This window comes from Pleurodeles waltl, chromosome 3_1 (genome assembly GCF_031143425.1).
Source record: "Pleurodeles waltl isolate 20211129_DDA chromosome 3_1, aPleWal1.hap1.20221129, whole genome shotgun sequence".
NCBI classification, from domain to species: domain Eukaryota; kingdom Metazoa; phylum Chordata; class Amphibia; order Caudata; family Salamandridae; genus Pleurodeles; species Pleurodeles waltl.
In genome coordinates, this window is record NC_090440.1 from 1,344,898,456 (window position 1) to 1,344,918,379 (window position 19,924).

The window sequence follows — 19,924 nt, forward strand, 5'->3', positions numbered from 1 at the left end:
AGACTAGTAAGCAGTTATCTCCCCAAAAGCGGTGGTTCAGCCTGTAGGAGTTGAAGTTGTCTGAAACAATGTTCGTAGTACTGCTTGGCCTACTGTGGCTTGCTGTGTTAGCACGTCTACACAGTAGTGTTTGGTAAATGTATGAGGCGTAGACCATGTAGCTGCCTTACATATTTCTGTCATTGGAATATTTCCTAGAAAGGCCATGGTAGCACCTTTCTTTCTAGTTGAGTGTGCCTTTGGTGTAATAGGCAGTTCTCTTTTTGCTTTAAGATAACAGGTTTGAATGCACTTAACTATCCATCTAGCAATGCCTTGCTTAGAAATTGGATTTCCTGTATGAGGTTTTTGGAAAGCAATAAATAAATGGTTTTGTTTTGCGAATTAGTTTTGTTCTGTCAATGTAGTACATTAACGCTCTTTTGATGTCCAATGTATGTAGTGCTCTTTCAGCTACACAGTCTGGCTGTGGGAAGAACACTGGTAATTCTACTGTTTAAGTGGAACGGTGATATGACTTTTGGTAAAAATTTAGGATTTGTTCGTAGAACTACTTTATGCTTGTGTATCTGAATAAATGGTTCTTGTATGGTAAATGCTTGAATCTCACTTACTCTTCTTAAAGATGTGATGGCAATTAAAAATGCAACTTTCCATGTTAAGTATTGCATTTCACAAGAGTGCATGGGCTCAAAAGGTGGACCCATGAGTCGTGTTAAGACAATGTTGAGGTTCCATGAAGGAACTGGTGGTGTTCTTGGTGGTATAATTCTCTTTAGACTTTCCATAAATGCTTTTATGACTGGTATTCTAAATAGAGAAGTTGAGTGCGTAATTTGCAGGTAAGCTGAAATTGCTGTAAGATGTATTTTAATGGAAGAAAAAGCTAGCTTTGATTTTTGCATATGTAGTAAGTATCCTACGATGTCTTTAGCAGATGCGTGTAAGGGTTGAATTTGATTATTGTGGCAGTAATAAACCAATCTTTTCCACTTATTTGCATAGCAATGTCTAGTGGTAGGTTTCCTAGCTTGTTTTATGACCTCCATACATTCCTGTGTAAGGTCTAAATGTCCGAACTCTAGGACTTCAGGAGCCAGATTGCTAGATTCAGCGATGCTGGATTTGGGTGTCTGATCTGTTTGTGTTGCGTTAACAGATCTGGTATGTTTGGTAGTTTGACATGAGGCACTACTGAGAGGTCTAGTAGTGTTGTGTACCAAGGTTGCCTTGCCCATGTCGGTGCTATTAGTATGAGTTTGTTTTGACTCAGCTTGTTTACTAGATATGGAAGGAGTGGGAGAGGGGGAAAAGCGTAAGCAAATATCCCTGACCAACTCATCCATAACGCATTGCCCTGAGACTGATCTTGTGGGTACCTGGATGCGAAGTTTTGGCATTTTGCGTTTTCCCTTGTTGCAAATAGATCTATTTGTGGCATTCCCCAACTCTGGAAGTAAGTATTCAGTATTTGGGGGTGAATCTCCCATTCGTGGATCTGTTGGTGATCCCAAGAAAGATTGTCCGCTAGCTGGTTCTGAATTCCTGGAATAAATTGTGCTATTAGGCGAATGTGGTTGTGAATCGCCCAATGCCATATTTTCTGTGCCAGGAGACACAACTGTGTTGAGTGTGAGCCTCCCTGTTTGTTTAGGTAATACATCGTTGTCATGTTGTCTGTTTTGACAAGAATGTGTTTGTAGCTTATTATGGGTTGAAATGCTTTCAGCGCTAGAAATAATGCCAATAGTTCTAAGTGATTTATGTGAAACTGTTTTTGGTGAGTGTCCCATTGTCCTTGGATGCTGTATTGATTGAGGTGTGCTCCCCACCCTATCATGGAGGCATCCGTTATTACGTATTGTGGCACTGGGTCTTGGAAAGGCCGCCCTTGGTTTAAATTTATACTGTTCCACCATTGAAGCGAGGTGTATGTTTGGCGGTCTACCAACACCAGATCTAGAAGTTGACCCTGTGCCTGTGACCACTGTGATGCTAGGCACTGTTGTAAGGGTCGCATGTGCAACCTTGCGTTTGGGACAATGGATATGCATGAGGACATCATGCCTAGGAGTTATCACCTTTTTGACTTGTATTTTTTGATTTGGATACATGGCCTGTATTACATTGTGAAATGCCTGAACCCTTTGTGGACTTGGAGTGGCAATCCCTTTTGCGGTGTTGATTGTCGCCCCTAAGTATTGCTGTGTTTGACACGGCAGAAGGTGTGACTGTAGTTGATTGAGAAACCATTTGTGTAGGGTTTCTATGACACACTGTTGTGAACACCTTTCTAGAGTGTTGGTTTTGATTAACCAATCGTCTAGGTACGGGAACACATGTATTTGCTGCCTTCTGATATGTGCAGCTACGACTGCTAGGCACTTTGTAAAAACTCTTGGCGCAGTTGTTATTCCGAATGGCAACACCTTGAATTGGTAATGTGTTCCTTGGAATACAAACCTTAAGTACTTTCTGTGTGAAGGATGTATCGGTATATGGAAATATGCATCCTTTAGGTCTAGTGTTGTCATGTAGTCTTGTTGTTTGAGTAGTGGGATTACGTCTTGTAATGTCACCATGTGAAAGTGATCTGATTTGATGTAGGTATTTAATGTTCGGAGATCTAATATAGGTCTCAGAGTCTTGTCTTTTTTGGGTATGAGAAAGTACAGAGTAAACTCCTGTTCCTTTCTGGTGTTCTGGTACTAATTCTATTGCTTCTTTTAGTAGTAATGCCTGAACTTCTAGTCCTAGAAGATCTATATGCTGTTTTGACAGTGTGTTTTCGGTGGCACGTTCGGAGGGAATCTGAGAAATAAAATTGTCTTAGTCTCCCCCCCCCACCGGTGTTGTGTTGGGGATGTGGGACTTGGAAGTCACTGTTTGTTTTGAGGGGTTTTGGGGCTTTGGAACTTCCCTCAATTTTTTGGGAATTGTGCCCCTCTATATTGCCCCCGAAAACTTCCCCGCTGGTATTGGCTTTGATAAGTGGGCCTTGCTTGTGAGGTTGTGGCCTCTGTAGGTTGACCTCAAAACCTTCCCCTAAATGGTGTTTTGCGAAATGTGCCTCTGCTTTGTGGGGAGTAGAGTGCGCCCATGGCTTTTGCGGTATCAGTATCTTTGAGTTTTTCAATAGCAGTGTTGACTTCCGGCCCAAACAACTGCTGTTCATTAAAGGGCATATTCAGCACGGCTTGTTGTATTTCCGGCTTGAATCCTGACCTACGCAACCATGCGGGTCTCCTTATTGTTATTGCAGTATTTACTGTCCTTGCAGCTGTATCTGCTGCGTCCATTGATGACTGTATCTGATTGGAGATACTTTGTCCTTCTACCACTTGTTGTGCCCTTTTCTGGAACTCTTTGGGTAAGTGTTCTATGAAATGCTGCATTTCGTCCCAATGAGCTCTATCGTATCTTGCCAAAAGTGCTTGTGAATTGGCAATACGCCATTGGTATGCTGCTTGTGCTGCAACTCTTTTACCCGCAGCATCGAATTTGCGACTCTCCTTGTCGGGAGGTGGTGCATCTCCCGAGGAATGAGAGTTTGCTCTCTTGCGAGCTGCCCCAACAACCACAGAATCTGGTGTTAATTGCTGCGTAATATAAACAGGGTCTGTTGGTGGTGGCTTGTACTTTTTTTCCACCCTTGGAGTTATGGCTCTACCTTTAACAGGCTCCCGAAATGTTTGTTTTGAATGTTTTAGCATTCCTGGGAGCATAGGTAAGCTTTGGTATTGGCTATGAGTGGAGGAGAGTGTATTAAATAAAAAGTCATCCTCAACTGGTTCTGAATGCAAGGTGACGTTATGAAACGCAGCTGCCCTTGAGACCACCTGCATGTAGGATGTACTGTTTTCAGGTGGCGACGGCCTTGTAGGGTAACAGGCTGTAGATTGTAGGCTGTTATCTGATACAGGAGCATCATAAAGGTCCCATGCATCAGGATCATCTTGACTCATTGCAGTATGAGTCGGAGATTGCATCAGTGGTGGAGTGGCTACCGGTGAGGTGTGCATTGATGGTGGTGGAGATGGTGGTGGAGTGGTTTGTCTTGCCACCTTTGCCTGTGGCTGCTTGTCCTTTTCTTGAAAGGCAAGTCTTCTTTTCATCTTAATTGGGGGAAGAGTGCTTATCTTCCCTGTGTCTTTTTGAATGTGGAGCCTTCTTTGAGTGTAGTCTGGCTCAACAGATTGAAGTTCCTCTCCGAACTTATGTCCTTGCATCTGGGAGGACAATCCCTGTTCCTCTGTGTAGGAACCTGTTTTCGGTTCAGAGGCTGGATGTTTCGGAATCGATATCTTTTCGGTCGCCTTTTTGGGCTCCGAGGCAACCTTCTTTATTTTCGGCGTCGTGGTTTCTCGGTGCCGAACCATTTCGGTGCCGAATCGGTTTGGGGCCGGTGTCTCGGGCCCGAGATTGCTGTGTGGCGGTATCTCGACCTTAGTCGGATGACTTTGCCACATGCATGCCTTTTTTCGGTGCTGATGATCGGTCACCTATTTTTCGGGTTAAGCCATGGCCTGTTGGCGGTGGCGTCCCCTGGGCTTTTGTTGTCTTCTCGTGAGTTTTATGTTTCGATGTCTTACTCACGGTTTTCAGCGTTTCTTCAGGATCGAGCTCGTCCGAGTCCGATTCATGGATGGAGAAGCTTTCTTCTTCCTCCTCGAAACGCCCTTGTCCTGTCGGCGCCGACGCCATCTGCAGTCTTCTTGCTCTTCGGTCTCTTAATGTCTTCCTCGACCGAAACGCTCGACAGGCTTCACAGGTATCCTCCTTGTGCTCTGGAGACAGACAAGTTACAGACCAGATGCTGATCTGTATATGGATACTTGTTATGGCATTTTGGGCAGAAGCGGAATGGGGTCTGTTCCATCAGCCTTGAAGAGACACGTGGCCGGGCCAACCAGGCCCCGACGGGGGGGGGAAAAATCGAAAAAACCCCGAAGGGCCACCGGGGCTCTTCAAAAGTCGGTGTCGATCTGTTATAACTAACCCGATACCGAACGCAAACAATACCAACGATTTTTCCGAGATTCTAACTAACTTTCCGACCCGAAACACGGAGCGAAAAGGAACACGTCCGAACCCGATGGCGGAAAAAAAACAATCTAAGATGGAGTCGACGCCCATGCGCAATGGAGCCGAAATGGGAGGAGTCCCTCGATCTCGTGACTCGAAAAGACTTCTTCGAAGAAAAACAACTTGTAACACTCCGAGCCCAACACCAGATCGCGGGATGTGCACAGCATGTGTATCTGCAGCTACACATGCCACCGAACATATATATACACACACACATAATACACACATAATAGCTTCCTACATCCAGGGACATTAGCCTTGATGTATTTATGGTCCTGCATGGAGTACTTCTGCCTTTTGGGGACCAGGTTCCAGCATCTGACACTCTGGCCTAGTCTCTTGCGTTTGAGGTCTTTCAACAATGCTTTCTGGCCTTTGGCTGAGATATGCATGGCTCTTTTTGCACACCTTCGGCCACTGCTTTTTCAGCAACGCAGCTGCTTTTGTTGTCTGGTCAGAGGGCTTAGGATCCTTGACTTTGAGCAGTCTTACTGTAAGGAAATGCCTCCTTGGCATGGTTGCCCCCTGACTTTTTGCCTTTGCTGATGCTATGTTTACAATTGAAAGTGTGCTGAGGCCTGCTAACCAGGCCCCAGCACCAGTGTTCTTTCCCTAACCTGTACTTTTGTATCCACAATTGGCAGACCCTGGCATCCAGATAAGTCCCTTGTAACTGGTACTTCTAGTACCAAGGGCCCTGATGCCAAGGAAGGTCTCTAAGGGCTGCAGCAGGTCTTATGCCACCCTGGAGACCTCTCACTCAGCACAGACACACTGCTTGCCAGCTTGTGTGTGCTAGTGAGGACAAAACGAGTAAGTCGACATGGCACTCCCCTCAGGGTGCCATGCCAGCCTCTCACTGCCTATGCAGTATAGGTAAGACACCCCTCTAGCAGGCCTTACAGCCCTAAGGCAGGGTGCACTATACCATAGGTGAGGGTACCAGTGCATGAGCATGGTACCCCTACAGTGTCTAAACAAAACCTTAGACATTGTAAGTGCAGGGTAGCCATAAGAGTATATGGTCTGGGAGTCTGTCAAACACGAACTCCACAGCACCATAATGGCTACACTGAAAACTGGGAAGTTTGGTATCAAACTTCTCAGCACAATAAATGCACACTGATGCCAGTGTACATTTTATTGTAAAATACACCCCAGAGGGCACCTTAGAGGTGCCCCCTGAAACCTATCCGACTATCTGTGTAGGCTGACTGGTTCCAGCAGCCTGCCACACTAGAGACATGTTGCTGGCCCCATGGGGAGAGTGCCTTTGTCACTCTGAGGCCAGTAACAAAGCCTGCACTGGGTGGAGATGCTAACACCTCCCCCAGGCAGGAGCTGTAACACCTGGCGGTGAGCCTCAAAGGCTCACCCCTTTGTCACAGCCCAGCAGGGCACTCCAGCTTAGTGGAGTTGCCCGCCCCCTCCGGCCACGGCCCCCACTTTTGGCGGCAAGGCTGGAGGGAACAAAGAAAGCAACAAGGAGGAGTCACTGGCCAGTCAGGACAGCCCCTAAGGTGTCCTGAGCTGAGGTGACTAACTTTTAGAAATCCTCCATCTTGCAGATGGAGGATTCCCCCAATAGGGTTAGGATTGTGACCCCATCCCCTTGGGAGGAGGCACAAAGAGGGTGTACCCACCCTCAGGGCTAGTAGCCATTGGCTACTAACCCCCCAGACCTAAACACGCCCTTAAATTTAGTATTTAAGGGCTACCCTGAACCCTAGAAAATTAGATTCCTGCAACTACAAGAAGGACTGCCTAGCTGAAAAACCCCTGCAGAGGAAGACCAGAAGACGACAACTGCCTTGGCTCCAGAAACTCACCGGCCTGACTCCTGCCTTCCAAAGATCCTGCTCCAGCGACGCCTTCCAAAGGGACCAGCGACCTCGACATCCTCTGAGGACTGCCCCTGCTTCGAAAAGACAAGAAACTCCCGAGGACAGCGGACCTGCTCCAAGAAAAGCTGCAACTTTGTTTCCAGCAGCTTTAAAGAACCCTGCAAGCTCCCCGCAAGAAGCGTGAGACTTGCAACACTGCACCCGGCGACCCCGACTCGGCTGGTGGAGATCCAACACCTCAGGAGGGACCCCAGGACTACTCTAAGACTGAGTACAAAAACCTGTCCCCCCTGAGCCCCCACAGCGCCGCCTGCAGAGGGAATCCCGAGGCTTCCCCTGACCGCGACTCTTTGAATCCAAAGTCCCGACACCTGGGAGAGACCCTGCACCCGCAGCCCCCAGGACCTGAAGGACCGGACTTTCACTGGAGGAGTGACCCCCAGGAGTCCCTCTCCCTTGCCCAAGTGGAGGTTTCCCCGAGGAACCCCCCCCCTTGCCTGCCAGCAGCGCTGAAGAGATCCCTAGATCTCCCATTGACTTCCATTACAAACCCGACGCTTGTTTCTACACTGCACCCGGCCGCCCCCGCGCTGCTGAGGGTGAAATTTCTGTGTGGGCTTGTGTCCCCCCCGGTGCCCTACAAAACCCCCCTGGTCTGCCCTCCGAAGACGCGGGTACTTACCTGCAAGCAGACCGGAACCGGGGCACCCCCTTCTCTCCATTCTAGCCTATGTGTTTTGGGCACCACTTTGAACTCTGCACCTGACCGGCCCTGAGCTGCTGGGGTGGTGACTTTGGGGTTGCTCTGAACCCCCAACGGTGGGCTACCTTGGACCAAGAACTGAACCCTGTAAGTGTCTTACTTACCTGGTAAAACTAACAAAAACTTACCTCCCCTAGGAACTGTGAAAATTGCACTAAGTGTCCACTTTTAAAACAGCTATTTGTCAATAACTTGAAAAGTATACATGCAATTTTGATGATTTAAAGTTCCTAAAGTACTTACCTGCAATACCTTTCGAATGAGATATTACATGTAGAATTTGAACCTGTGGTTCTTAAAATAAACTAAGAAAATATATTTTTCTATACAAAAACCTATTGGCTGGATTTGTCTCTGAGTGTGTGTACCTCATTTATTGTCTATGTGTATGTACAACAAATGCTTAACACTACTCCTTGGATAAGCCTACTGCTCGACCACACTACCACAAAATAGAGCATTAGTATTATCTATTTTTACCACTATTTTACCTCTAAGGGGAATACTTGGACTCTGTGCATGCTATTCCTTACTTTGAAATAGCACATACAGAGCCAACTTCCTACACTTCCCTTCCTTTCAACATCCTTTGACCCCTTCTTTTGCAATTGGACTATAAAAAAGTAACATACCTGCAGGCGTCTTCCTCACGGTTTCCTCCTCCTGGAAGCTACAACATGCGGGACCAGGAAGCACCCTACCCAATCCCAACGCTGCTTTTATGCTGGTACCCAGCTTGAAAACTAGGTCAGGATTGGTGGGAACAGCCTCTCAGCCTTCACAAGAGCACTGGAGGCCTGTGCTTTCTCTAACCCAGCAGTTTTAAGACAGCTGTGAGAGAAATTTAAAGTGCACATCAGGCTGGCTGTCGCAAAACGGCTGGCCAAAGAGACATGCGCACGTTAAACAAGTGCACACCTCCCAGCTGCCACTGTGCAGTAATTGCCCCACCCTTACTGTTCAGGACGGGGCACTGACAAAATAAACGGTAATCAATGTTTTTTACCATCTTATTTTACAGTTCTGGTGCATTTTGGGAGGGCAACGCTCTTCCGCTCACATGGAGGGGCTGGGCCGCCCATGTTCATAGCACCTCATATCACTGATAGGCTTTTTCTAAGACTGCTTGGTATGAAGAAGCACAAACTCAAGATTTAGAACATAACACAGTGGTTAGAGTTGCCTTTACTAAGGCTATTACCACGCAAGCCAACCTTTTTCAGTAGCATATGGAAAATGAAAGACTGGGGAAAAAACAATTCTCATTTGTGCCATGCAGTCTGCATGCAGCTCTTTGATGGCAGTTTATAGCTCAATGTGTGCTAGGTTACAATTGTAACTTATCAACTGCTCAGTAACAAAAGAATCCCTGTGACAAAAGCAGTAACCCACTGTGCTATGCACTTAAAATACTGTTCTTTGCATGATACATGTTCTATGCAGCAGGCATATTAACCACCTTCAGTGCGTTAGATGGAGTCAAAACTGCCACTAGACAAAACTCCCAAATCTCAAATCACCAGTTTTATCTTGACTCTTATTTTTGCCCGAACAAACGTACAAAAACCTTTGCAGTGCTCCTAGAACTGCTGCACTCAGGAAGTAATATAAAAAACACTTTTCTGTTAGAGGGCCCTAGCTGGAGGAGTGCCTTCCTGCTGGCCCAGGCCTGCAGACCTTCAGAAATGTGTCTTGAACCCCCCCGGGGGGGGGGGGGGGGGGGGAGGTTGTCGCAGAATGACAAGTTAGGAATTGCTGTACTAGAACACAACTTTCCAGACCCAACCACTAGATGGTGGAATAATGTACAGCATGTGAATCCAGAAAAGGATTCATGCTGCAAAACTAATGAGCATCACATGTCAGCAACATTCTTTACATAACTACAGGAAGATCGAAATTTTAGGATTCAGGAAAAAAATAAAAAATAACGGAAGAACTGGGACAGTACTCACCAGTGCAAACAAGATTTCGGCACAAGCCATTTCTGAAATCATGGAAAACACGATTTCGATGTTCCTAAAAGGAAGTTAGAGGTGTAAGAAAGTTTCAAACATCTTAATCGGCGCCAAGCAGACACTCCACAGCAGGAAATATCCAGTAACACCATATTTAAAATATCAAGTTCCAGACATCAAAAGTTAAGTTAGAATAAAGTTTTTTTAGAAAACGTAAAATGTAAGTCAATTTGAAATGACAGCTAATATCTTCAGGTTAACTTTTAGTGCTTCTTTCAAAGGTTGCTGTAGCCCGTGCCACTAATGACCACAATTTATTTAAAAAAATAAAAAATAAAACACTTCAAATTTACCTGTCTCATTTTAGCATGGATATAGAAGCATGAATACCCAAGCTGTGAAATTTTCTTGGCCAGCAGTTCCACTCGCTGAGAAGAGTTGCAGAAGATGATAGATTGGTTAATCTGGAGCTGCAGATTAAACAAATGGTGACGTCAAGGAAGATTTCAATATAAAGTAAGCCTATTCTCAATCACTAAAATATGGTAGCTCAATATATTTAAAGGACATGGGCCACATGACCATACCTATATAGTGTGCCTGAACCTTTCAAAAATGTATCCCATTTTACATCCACCACGTGCTCTGCTATAAAACAACAAAACTGCAGAAATTCCACTAAGCCACTTAAGAATCCAAGACCGCACACGTTTGACACCATATCCAGAGCCACAGTACTGACTAAAGACAAGATGGGCTCCCTACCCTGGAAAACAGCGTGTTGAGGCAGTGCACTTTCTGTCGCTCAGTCACATATGCGTAGTATTGAGTCACTCCTTTCAACGTCAACTCCTCCATTAGGTTGATCTCATAAGGTTTCTGCAAATGGGAGCTCTGTTTTTGAGAGAAATTGAGAAAGACGAATTGGTGTTCACTCAAAATATACATTATAATCAAAGCTTTGTTTTATACAGGAAAAAATGCACATTATACCAAGCACTGAAAAAAACTGAAAATGAATGCTACTTACCCTGCAAGCATTACTTTGTGGCATGTAGTGCTGTAGATCCACATGCCATTTGCATACTCCTGCCATCTAGTATTGGATCTGGAGTTGTGCAAGTTGCTTTTCTTCAAAGTCGTCTTTCAAGTCACAAGGGCGATCTTTGTCAAAAGGCATGTTCAAAACAGCCTGCTGAACTTCAGGTTTGAAACCAGAAATCCTGAGCCAATCATGATGCTTAGGAGAACACCATTCTTAATTCCCCTAGCCGTAGCATCTACTGCCTCTAGCACACACCGTATGGAGGCCTTTGTGATGGTTTGTCCCTCCACTACCAACTGTTCACCACTTTTTCTGTGCTCCTCTGGGAGCTAATGAAGCCATCCCTGTATCTTGTGTTAATGAGCTCTAGCATACCGTATCAGGCGAGCCTGGGTATTGGTATTACACAAATGGTTGGCAGCCTGTGCTGCAACCCTTTTGCCTGCAGCATCTATCCACCTGCTCTCCTTATCTGGCAACTGTTTTTCCAGCGGCTTGGGAGTTAATCCTTGTATGTAATGGTGGCAGTGAGCATCCACTAGGTGTTACGATCCAAGTCCTAATAGGATCCTTAATAAACAGTTGCCAGATATATCTCATGTCATGTGGATGGTGTGCACCCCCCCCCCCCCCCCCCCAACATGCCCACCAGTGTCCAAATGTGGTGACCCGATGTGATAAGTCCAAGGGTTCTTGAAGTGGAAATACTGGTGGAGAAAGTAGTGGTGGTGGAGATGGTGTGGAGGAATGTGGAAGAGAGGCAAGGCTGGTAGCCTTGTCCATAGTTTTCTTTCCAGGAGGAAGGGGCCGTTCCAGTGCTTCCTCAAAAAGGTTTGCTTCCTCTGGAGTGGTGGTGAAGAGGAAGCATTTGCAAGTATGGGTCAGTCCTCACTTGCATGTGATTTTCTTTTGCTAAATGTCCAGTTTTCCAAAAATGGTTTTGACAGGTGAAAGAGGCCAAGGAAGACTTTGCAGGATTCCACTCAGTCTTTCAGGCCCAAAGCTTTGGATTTAGTTGAGTGAGGCACCGTCAGCAAAGAGTAAGTCTACCTCCAAGCCAGCACCAAAGGTCAAGTCGGTGCCAAAGGCTGGTCTCGTCCAAAAATGTTGATGTGAAAGGTTTCAACTTAGCATGCATTTCGAGCGCTAGGCTAAAGGGTGAGGGGTGTAAAATAGTTTCCCAGGTCAGATCATGGCCCGATAGCAGTGGTGGACCTGTAACCTCAGATCGTGGGGCTGTTTAAGTCGAAGGTCTTCTGGTCGGCTTGGAGGGCAGAGGATGCAGTCCTCAGACTAAGCAGATGAAAGTTCCTGCATCTTCAAATCTACCTCAATGTCAGAGCTGGAGCTTTCAACAAGAACAGCTCCTCTTTGGCAGTTGATTGCTCCTGTGTGTGCTCCTCGCTAAAAAACTGTCATCCGTGGCTTTGTGATACATTAAGGCGACAAGCCCAGCGGTCCCATATTGTATACTTCCACCTGAAGGACCTGCACACAGTCAGATTCTGTGTGGTCCAGGACAGACAAGTTGCACACTGAAAGTTGGTCTGTGTACAGGTACTTCGTGTGACAGTGACAAAACCAAAAGGGTGCGTGTTCCATTACCAGCAGAGCATTTGAGAAGATTGGTACCGACAAAGACAGGCCTCAAAGGGTGGTGCCCTCACAAAGGGCTTTGGCAGAATGGGAGTCAAACCAGCAGAGTTTTTCAAAGAGGCACAAATATAAAAAGTGCGAACAATACCATGAATAAGAAAGAAGAGAAACGAAATTCGAAACAAAACAGTCAAAGCACAGAGAGGAGGTACAAATGTCGGAACCAGAGAAGGAGAGAAAAACTAACAAGGCAGTTGATGACCATGCACGTTACCACTGAACGGAGGAGTCACTCGACCTTGTGACGTGAAAGATCTTTGAACAGAACCAACTTGCACAACTCCTGACCCAACCCTAGAATGCAGGAATATGAAGGCATGGGCATCTACAGCCCCACATTCCATTGAATTTTAACTATGTAAGGTGTGCAAGTGAGTAAGTGGCTCTGTTAGGCCACATTTTTTGAGAACGGGGTGCAACAAATGTTTTGAATTTGAAATTACTAGACACACCTTGTAAAGAAATGGCTCCCTGTTGCAGTCCCCCCCACTTTTTGCCTGATACGGATGCTGACTTGACTGAGAAGTGTGCTGGGACCCTGCTAACCAGGCCCCAGCACCAGTGTTGTTTCACCTAAAATGTACCATTGTCTCCACAATTGGCACAACCCTGGCACCCAGGTAAGTCCCTTGTAACTGGTACCCCTGGTACCAAGGGCCCTGATGCCAGGGAAGGTCTCTAAGGGCTGCAGCATGACTTATGCCACCGTAGGGACCCCTCACTCAGCACAGACACTGCTTGCCAGCTTGTGTGTGCTGGTGGGGAGAAAATGAGTAAGTCGACATGGCACTCCCCTCAGGGTGCCATGCCAACCTCACACTGCTTGTGGGATAGGTAAGTCACCCCTCTAGCAGGCCTTACAGCCCTAAGGCAGGGTGCACTATACCACAGGTGAGGGCATATGTGCAGGAGCACTATGCCCCTACAGTATCTAAGCAAAACCTTAGACATTGTAAGTGCAGGGTAGCCATAAGAGTATATGGGCTGGGAGTCTGTCAAAAACGAACTCCACAGCTCCATAATGGCTACACTGAATACTGGGAAGTTTAGTATCAAACTTCTCAGAATAATAAACCCACACTGATGCCAGTGTTGGATTTATCAAAAAATGCACACACAGTGCATCTTATAGATGCCCCCTGTATTTTACCCAATTGTTCAGTGCAGGACTGACTGGTCTGTGGCAGCCTGCTGCTGAGAGAAGAGTTTCTGACCCCATGTGGTGAGGGCCTTTGTGCTCCGAGGACAGAAACAAAAGCCTGCTTTGGGTGGAGGTGCTTCACACCTCCCCCCTGCAGGAACTAACACCTAGCAGTGAGCTTCAAAGGCTCAAGCTTCGTGTTACAATGCCCCAGGGCACTCCAGCTAGTGGAGATGCCCGCCCCCTGAACACAGCCCCCACTTTTGGCAGCAAGTCCAGGGGAGATAATGAGAAAAACAAGGAGGAGTCACTGGCCAGTCAGGACAGCCCCTAAGGTGTCCTGAGCTGAGGTGACTGACTTTTAGAAATCCTCCATCTTGTAGAAGGAGGATTCCCCCAATAGGGATAGGAATGTGACCCCCCTCCCCTTGGGAGGAGGCACAAAAAGGGTGTACCCACCCTCTGGGCTAGTAGCCATTGGCTACTAACCCCCCAGACCTAAACACGCCCTTAAATTTAGTATTTAAGGGCTCCCCTGAACCTAAGAATTTAGATTCCTGCAACTTATCGAAGAAGAGGACTGCTGAGCTGAAAAACCCCTGCAGAAGAAGAAAGACACCAACTGCTTTGGCCCCAGTCCTACCGGCCTGTCTCCTGCCTTCAGAAGAAAACTGCTCCAGCGACGCTTTCCCTGGGACCAGCGACCTCTGAATCCTCAGAGGACTGCCCTGCTTCCAAGAGACCAAGAAACTCCTGAGAACAGCGGCTCTGTTCAACAAAGACTGCGACTTTGTATCCAGAGGAGCAGATTTAAAGACCCCTGCAATCCCCGCAAGAAGCGTGAGACATGCAACACTGCACCCGGCGACCCCGACTCGACTGGTGGAGAACCAACACCTCAGGGAGGACCCTCCAGCGACTCCGAGACTGAGTAACCAAAGTTGTCCCCCCCTGAGCCCCCACAGCGACGCCTGCAGAGGGAATCCCCAGGCTCCCCCTGACCGCACCTGCCTGACTCTAAAATCCCAATGGCTGGAAAAGACCCTGCACCCGCAGCCCCCAGCACCTGAAGGATCGGAACTCCAGTGCAGGAGTGACCCCCAGGAGGCCTTCTCCCTTGCCCAGGTGGTGGCTACCCCGAGGAGCCCCCCCCCTTGCCTGCATCGCTGAAGAGACCCCTTGGTCTCCCATTGAAACCTATTGAAAACCCGATGCGTGTTTGCACACTGCACCCGGCCGCCCCAGTGCCGCTGAGGGTGTACTTTGTGTGAGCTTGTGTCCCCCCCCCCCCCCCCGGTGCCCTACAAAACCCCCCTGGTCTGCCCTCCGAAGACGCGGGTACTTACCTGCTGGCAGACTGGAACCGGGGCACCCCCTTCTCCATTGAAGCCTATGTGTTTTGGGCACCACTTTGAACTCTGCACCTGACCGGCCCGGAGCTGCTGGTGTGGTGACTTTGGGGTTGCTCTGAACCCCAAACGGTGGGCTACCTTGGACCCCAATTTGAACCCCGTAGGTGGTTTACTTACCTGCAAGAACTAACAATAACTTACCTCCCCTAGGAACTGTTGAAAATTGCACTGTGTCCACTTTTGAAATAGCTATATGTTTTATGTAAAAAGTATATATGCTATTGTGATTATTCAAAGTTCCTAAAGTACTTACCTGCAATACCTTTCAAATGAGATATTACATGTAGAATTTGAACCTGTGGTTCTTAAAATAAACTAAGAAAAGATATTTTTCCATAACAAAACCTATTGGCTGGATTTGTCGGAGTGTGTGTTCCTCATTTATTGCCTGTGTGTATGTACAACAAATGCTTAACACTACTCCTTTGATAAGCCTATTGCTCGACCACACTACCACAAAATAGAGCATTAGTATTAGCTCTTTCTGCACTCTTACCTCTAAGGGGAATCCTTGGACTCTGTGCATACTATTCCATACTTTGAAATAGTGCATACAGAGCCAACTTCCTACACACCTGTATGTATTCAATAGTTGTTTAGGAACTTAAGTCTGAACCATGTGACAAAACAGACAAGCACTGGCAAACCCATAAGGGCTGATCATTTGGATCTACTGGCTCTGCCAATTGTGTTTCAAGGGTTGCGTAATTAAAGCACACAAAGGAGAGTACTACACCACGTTCAGTGGAGGATGGGGTTGTTTGTACATTGAGAGCAATATGGATCACATCTGGGTGAGGGAAGTACATGAGGAAGAGGAATACTAATGTGGGTCGAAGAAAATGAGTGAGCAACAGTGCAGAGGTGGTCTCCGGAGCAAGCATCAGAACAGCAGCAACACGCAGTGGGTGGGGTGTTTTGTAGGTGGAAACACAAGAACCACCACAATACAGAGCAGGGGGGACACAAAGGAGCATGGTGTTTTCAAACATTAAGCACATGACAGGAAGTGCAACAATGCAATGAGGGGACAGTCTTCATGGGGAAAGCAATTCGGGAGAAAAAACACAAAACAAAAAAACAAAGGAGTAGCAATGTTTTGCAGGGGAGAAGCGCATAAGGGGGGAGACAACACGTTGTGCCAGGGTAAGACACAAGAGCCATACTAAGTGAGGGAGTGGGTGTTTGCAGGGGGAAGCACGAGGGAGAGCAAAACTGCTGGACAGGGAATATGGTGGGGTAAGCACAAGGGAGAATTTAATTTTTAAAAACATCCACTCAGACCATTAAAAAGCTATATAAGCAGTGGAAAGCCAAAAGGTCAAGACTTTGAATCTTATTTTCTTTGGGGGTAGATTGGCAGTGCTGCTGTGGAGTAGCACAAAGAAACGGAGCCATGTTTCTGACCTCATGGGGTGAGAGCCTTTGTGCCCTGAGGCTCACTGCCAGATGTTATAGTTCCTGCAGTGCAGACTGTTTGACCTCAAAGGCTCAGGCCTCCAGTTAAGGTGCCCCAGGTCACTCCAGCTCATGGAGATAGCTGCCCAACTGACTAAGCCCGACTTGCAGCAAGCCCGGCAGGAAATTTAGGAAAAACAAAGGAGGAGACCACTTCAGCTAGGACCACCCCTAAGGTGTCCAGAGCTGAAGTGACCCCTTCCTGCACAATCCTCCATCTTGATTTGGAGGACAGGGACCAATAGGGTTAATTCTGTGACCATACCATCCCAAAAAGGAGTGGACACCAGAAGGGTGTAGTCACCCTCCAGATCATTAGCTATTGGCTCCTGCACCCCTGCAATGCCCCTAAATCAAGGATTTAAAGGCTCCCCTGTACACAGCTCACCATATCCCTGGTGAGCTCAAGACAAGAATGACAGCCAAGCTGACCCCCAGCAGAGAAGACTGCAGACACCAACTGATTTGGTACCAGCCCTAACAGCCTGTCTACAGCTTCTGAAGCCCCTGCTACAAAAAGGCAATGCATCCTGCAGGACCAGCTCTTTAAAACCAATCGGACTGCCTGCTCACCAGGGACCAAGATCTTCCGAGGACAGCAGCTTTGTCCACAAAACTCCATTACTGCCCCGGATCTGCGAGCCCTGCCCACTCTGCACCAGACACCCACGGCCCCCTGGCGATTCCGACCTAGTGTCCCCCCCCTCTCCCACCCTTGGTTCACCCCTCTTGACCAACACAACAAAGCCTGCAAACTAAAACCAGAGAACCCTGTGCAAGATCTGGAAGAAGATAACAGACGCTAAAAGGTACCCTGCTACCGTAGCCCCCTGGCCTTCGGGTACCTGACCTCTGGTGCAACAACTTGCCCTGTGGTTTCCCTGAACTGACCCCTGGACCCAGCACACAGCCTACTTGTGACCCCTGGGGGTTCCCCTATTCAGAAGCACTGTGAACCAGGTGCTGAGTTTACAGCTTGCTGCCCCTGTGCTGCCAAGGGTGTGTGTTTGGATCTGACCTGTGGCCCACAAGGTGCTCACCTAAACAGCCCTAACCTCCTCCCCACCCATTCCCAAAAGGTCTGCCCTCCAAAGACACGGGTACTTCACCTGCTGGGAAATCCAATTCAGAGTGCCACCAGTCTCCATCTTGCAGCACCTTTGACCTCTGCAGCCAGCAGGTGGTGGGTGTTTGTGGTAGCTTGAACCTCAACCTGTGGACATCCTAACCCCTGGAGACTGGAACTGTAAGTTTTGTACTTACCTCAAAACTGTACCAACTTTTCTTCCCTCCCTAGAACCGGTTGAAAATTGCACTGTCAACTTTTAGCCCCTTCGCTGGCAAGCCTTTCCCCTGCCTCAGGTGCCAGGCTTTTTTTGGCTATTTTTGGCAGTTTGCATTTAGGCCCTCTTAACTTTGTCCAAATAAGCTACCCATGCCAAATTTGAGTGCCCCCCCCCCCAACATCCTAGGGATTCTAGAGGTACCCAGAGTTTGTGGGTTCCCCTGAAGGAGGCCAAGAAATTAGCCAAAATACAGCATTTTTTTCTTATTAAAAAGGGGGAAAAAGGGCTGCAGAAGGCGGCTTGTGGTTTTATTCCTGGAAATGGCATCAAAGGGTTTGCGGTGCTAAATGCACCATCTTCCCAGCTTTCAGGAACAGGCAGACTTGAATCAGAAAACCCAATTTTGGCATTTTACTGGGACATACCCCATTTGTACCATTTTTGTGCTTTCAGCCTTCTTCCAGTTAGTGACAAATGGGTGTGAAACTAATGCTGGATCCCAGAAAGCTAAACCTTTCTGAAAAGTAGACAATTCTGAATTCAGCAAGGGGTAATTTGTGTAGATCCTACAAGGTTTTCCTACAGAAAATAGTGGAAATAAAATATTGAAATGGAGGTAAAAAAAAAAAAAAAAATTTCCCCATGTTTTACTCTTTCCTGCGATGTCAAATTTTTTAAAGCAACGTTACGTCTGCTGGACTCTTCTGGTTGTGGAAATATATAGGGCTTGTAGGTTCATCAATAACCCTAGGTACCCAGAGCTCATAAATTAGCTGCATCTTGCAATGGGTTTTCATTCTATACCGGGCATAAAGCAATTCATTTGCTGAAATACAAAAAGTGAAAAACAGGTGTCAAGAAAACCTTTGCGTAGGAAGCTGGCTCTGTAAATACTATCTCAAAGGGAGAGATAGTGTGCACAGAGTCCAGGGTTGCCCCCAGAGGCAATAACAGAGGATTAGTATTATTTGTGGTAGTGTGGTAAAGCAGTTAGGCTTATCAGAGGGTAGTGTTAAGCATTTGTTGTACATACACAGGCAATAAATGAGAACACTCAATGACTCAACTCCAGGCCAATAGGTTTTTATATAAAAAATATTTATTTTAAGAACCACAAGAGTCAAACTGCAGGCAAGCACATTGAATGTAAGGTACTTTGTGTAGGTATAGATAAAACTGAATCAAAACCGTTATGTACAGTTAGGCATAAAATAGCAATAAGCTATTTTAAAAGCTGACAGTGCAAAATGCAACAGTTCCTGGGGGAGGCAAGTACAGGTTAGTTTTTGAGGTAAGTAAAGCACTTACAAGTTCAGTCTCGGGGGCATAGGCAGCCCACCGTTGGGGGTCCAAGTCAACCCCAAACACCCAGCACCAGCAACACAGGGCCGGTCACGTGCAGAGGTCAAACAGGGGCCCAAATAACAGGCGCCTATGGAGACTAGGGGTGCTCCAGTTCCAGTCCGCTAGCAGGTAAGTATCTGTGTCCTCGGTGAGCAGACCAGGGGGGTTTAGTAGAGCACTGAGGGGGTTCCAAGCAGGCACACAAAATACACCCTCCGCGGCACAGGGGCGGTTGGGTGCAGTGTGCAAACACGGTGTCTGGTTTTGTATAGGAATCAATGGAGGGACCCAGGGTCACCTTGACAATGCAGGCAGGGCACAGGAGTGGCTTCTCAGGCCAACCACCGACTGGGCAAGGGTGAGGGCCACGTACTGCTCACTGCTGCACAGGTGGTTCGTTCTCCACTGGCCTGGGGGCTGCAGCTGCCGTGATTCTTCCAGGGGTCTTCTTTCTTTGTTACCAGGCAGTCACAGTCAGGGGGGTCCTCTGGATTCCCTCTGCAAGTGTTGTGGAAGTGCAGAGGTCAGCCCAGGGTGGACACGGAGTTGCCTGGGGGTCCTGTCTGCAGCACTGGTTTCTCTGGACATGAAAGTCGGGTGCAGAGTGGTGGGGACTCAAGCTTCTGGAGTGAGGTAAGAGTCCCTTTAAAGATGGTTTCTTCTTGTTGCTTTAGACAGGGCAGCTGTCCAGGGGAGGTTCATGGTCCTTTGTAGTTGCAGGGCAGTACTAAGTCGGCAGAGGTCGCTGGGCCTGCAGGATGTGTCACTGTTGCAGGTACTTTGAAGTAGGAGACAGGCCAGTAGGGCTGGGGTCAAAGCAGTTTTAGTCTTCCTTCTCTGCAGGGTTTTCAGGTCAGCAGCCCTTGTTAGGTTGTCAGGAATCTGATTTCCTGCGTTCAGGGTTGCCCCTAAATACTAGATTTAGCGGG

At 47.4% G+C, this 19,924-nt stretch overlaps 1 protein-coding gene across 3 annotated transcripts in view; it reads right to left on the bottom strand.

The window, feature by feature from the left end:
* The window catches only part of DDX6 (DEAD-box helicase 6), a 322,102-nt gene that overhangs the window by 148,003 nt on the left and 154,175 nt on the right, over window positions 1-19,924 (bottom strand). For all 3 annotated transcript variants that reach the window (XM_069224790.1, XM_069224788.1, XM_069224789.1), the window contains exons 9-11: window positions 10,419-10,547; window positions 10,007-10,123; window positions 9,651-9,714 (exon numbers count right to left, since the gene is read on the bottom strand). In XM_069224790.1, coding sequence (XP_069080891.1) covers window positions 9,651-9,714; window positions 10,007-10,123; window positions 10,419-10,547 — 310 coding nt within the window. The remainder of the gene's footprint in view (window positions 1-9,650; window positions 9,715-10,006; window positions 10,124-10,418; window positions 10,548-19,924) is intronic.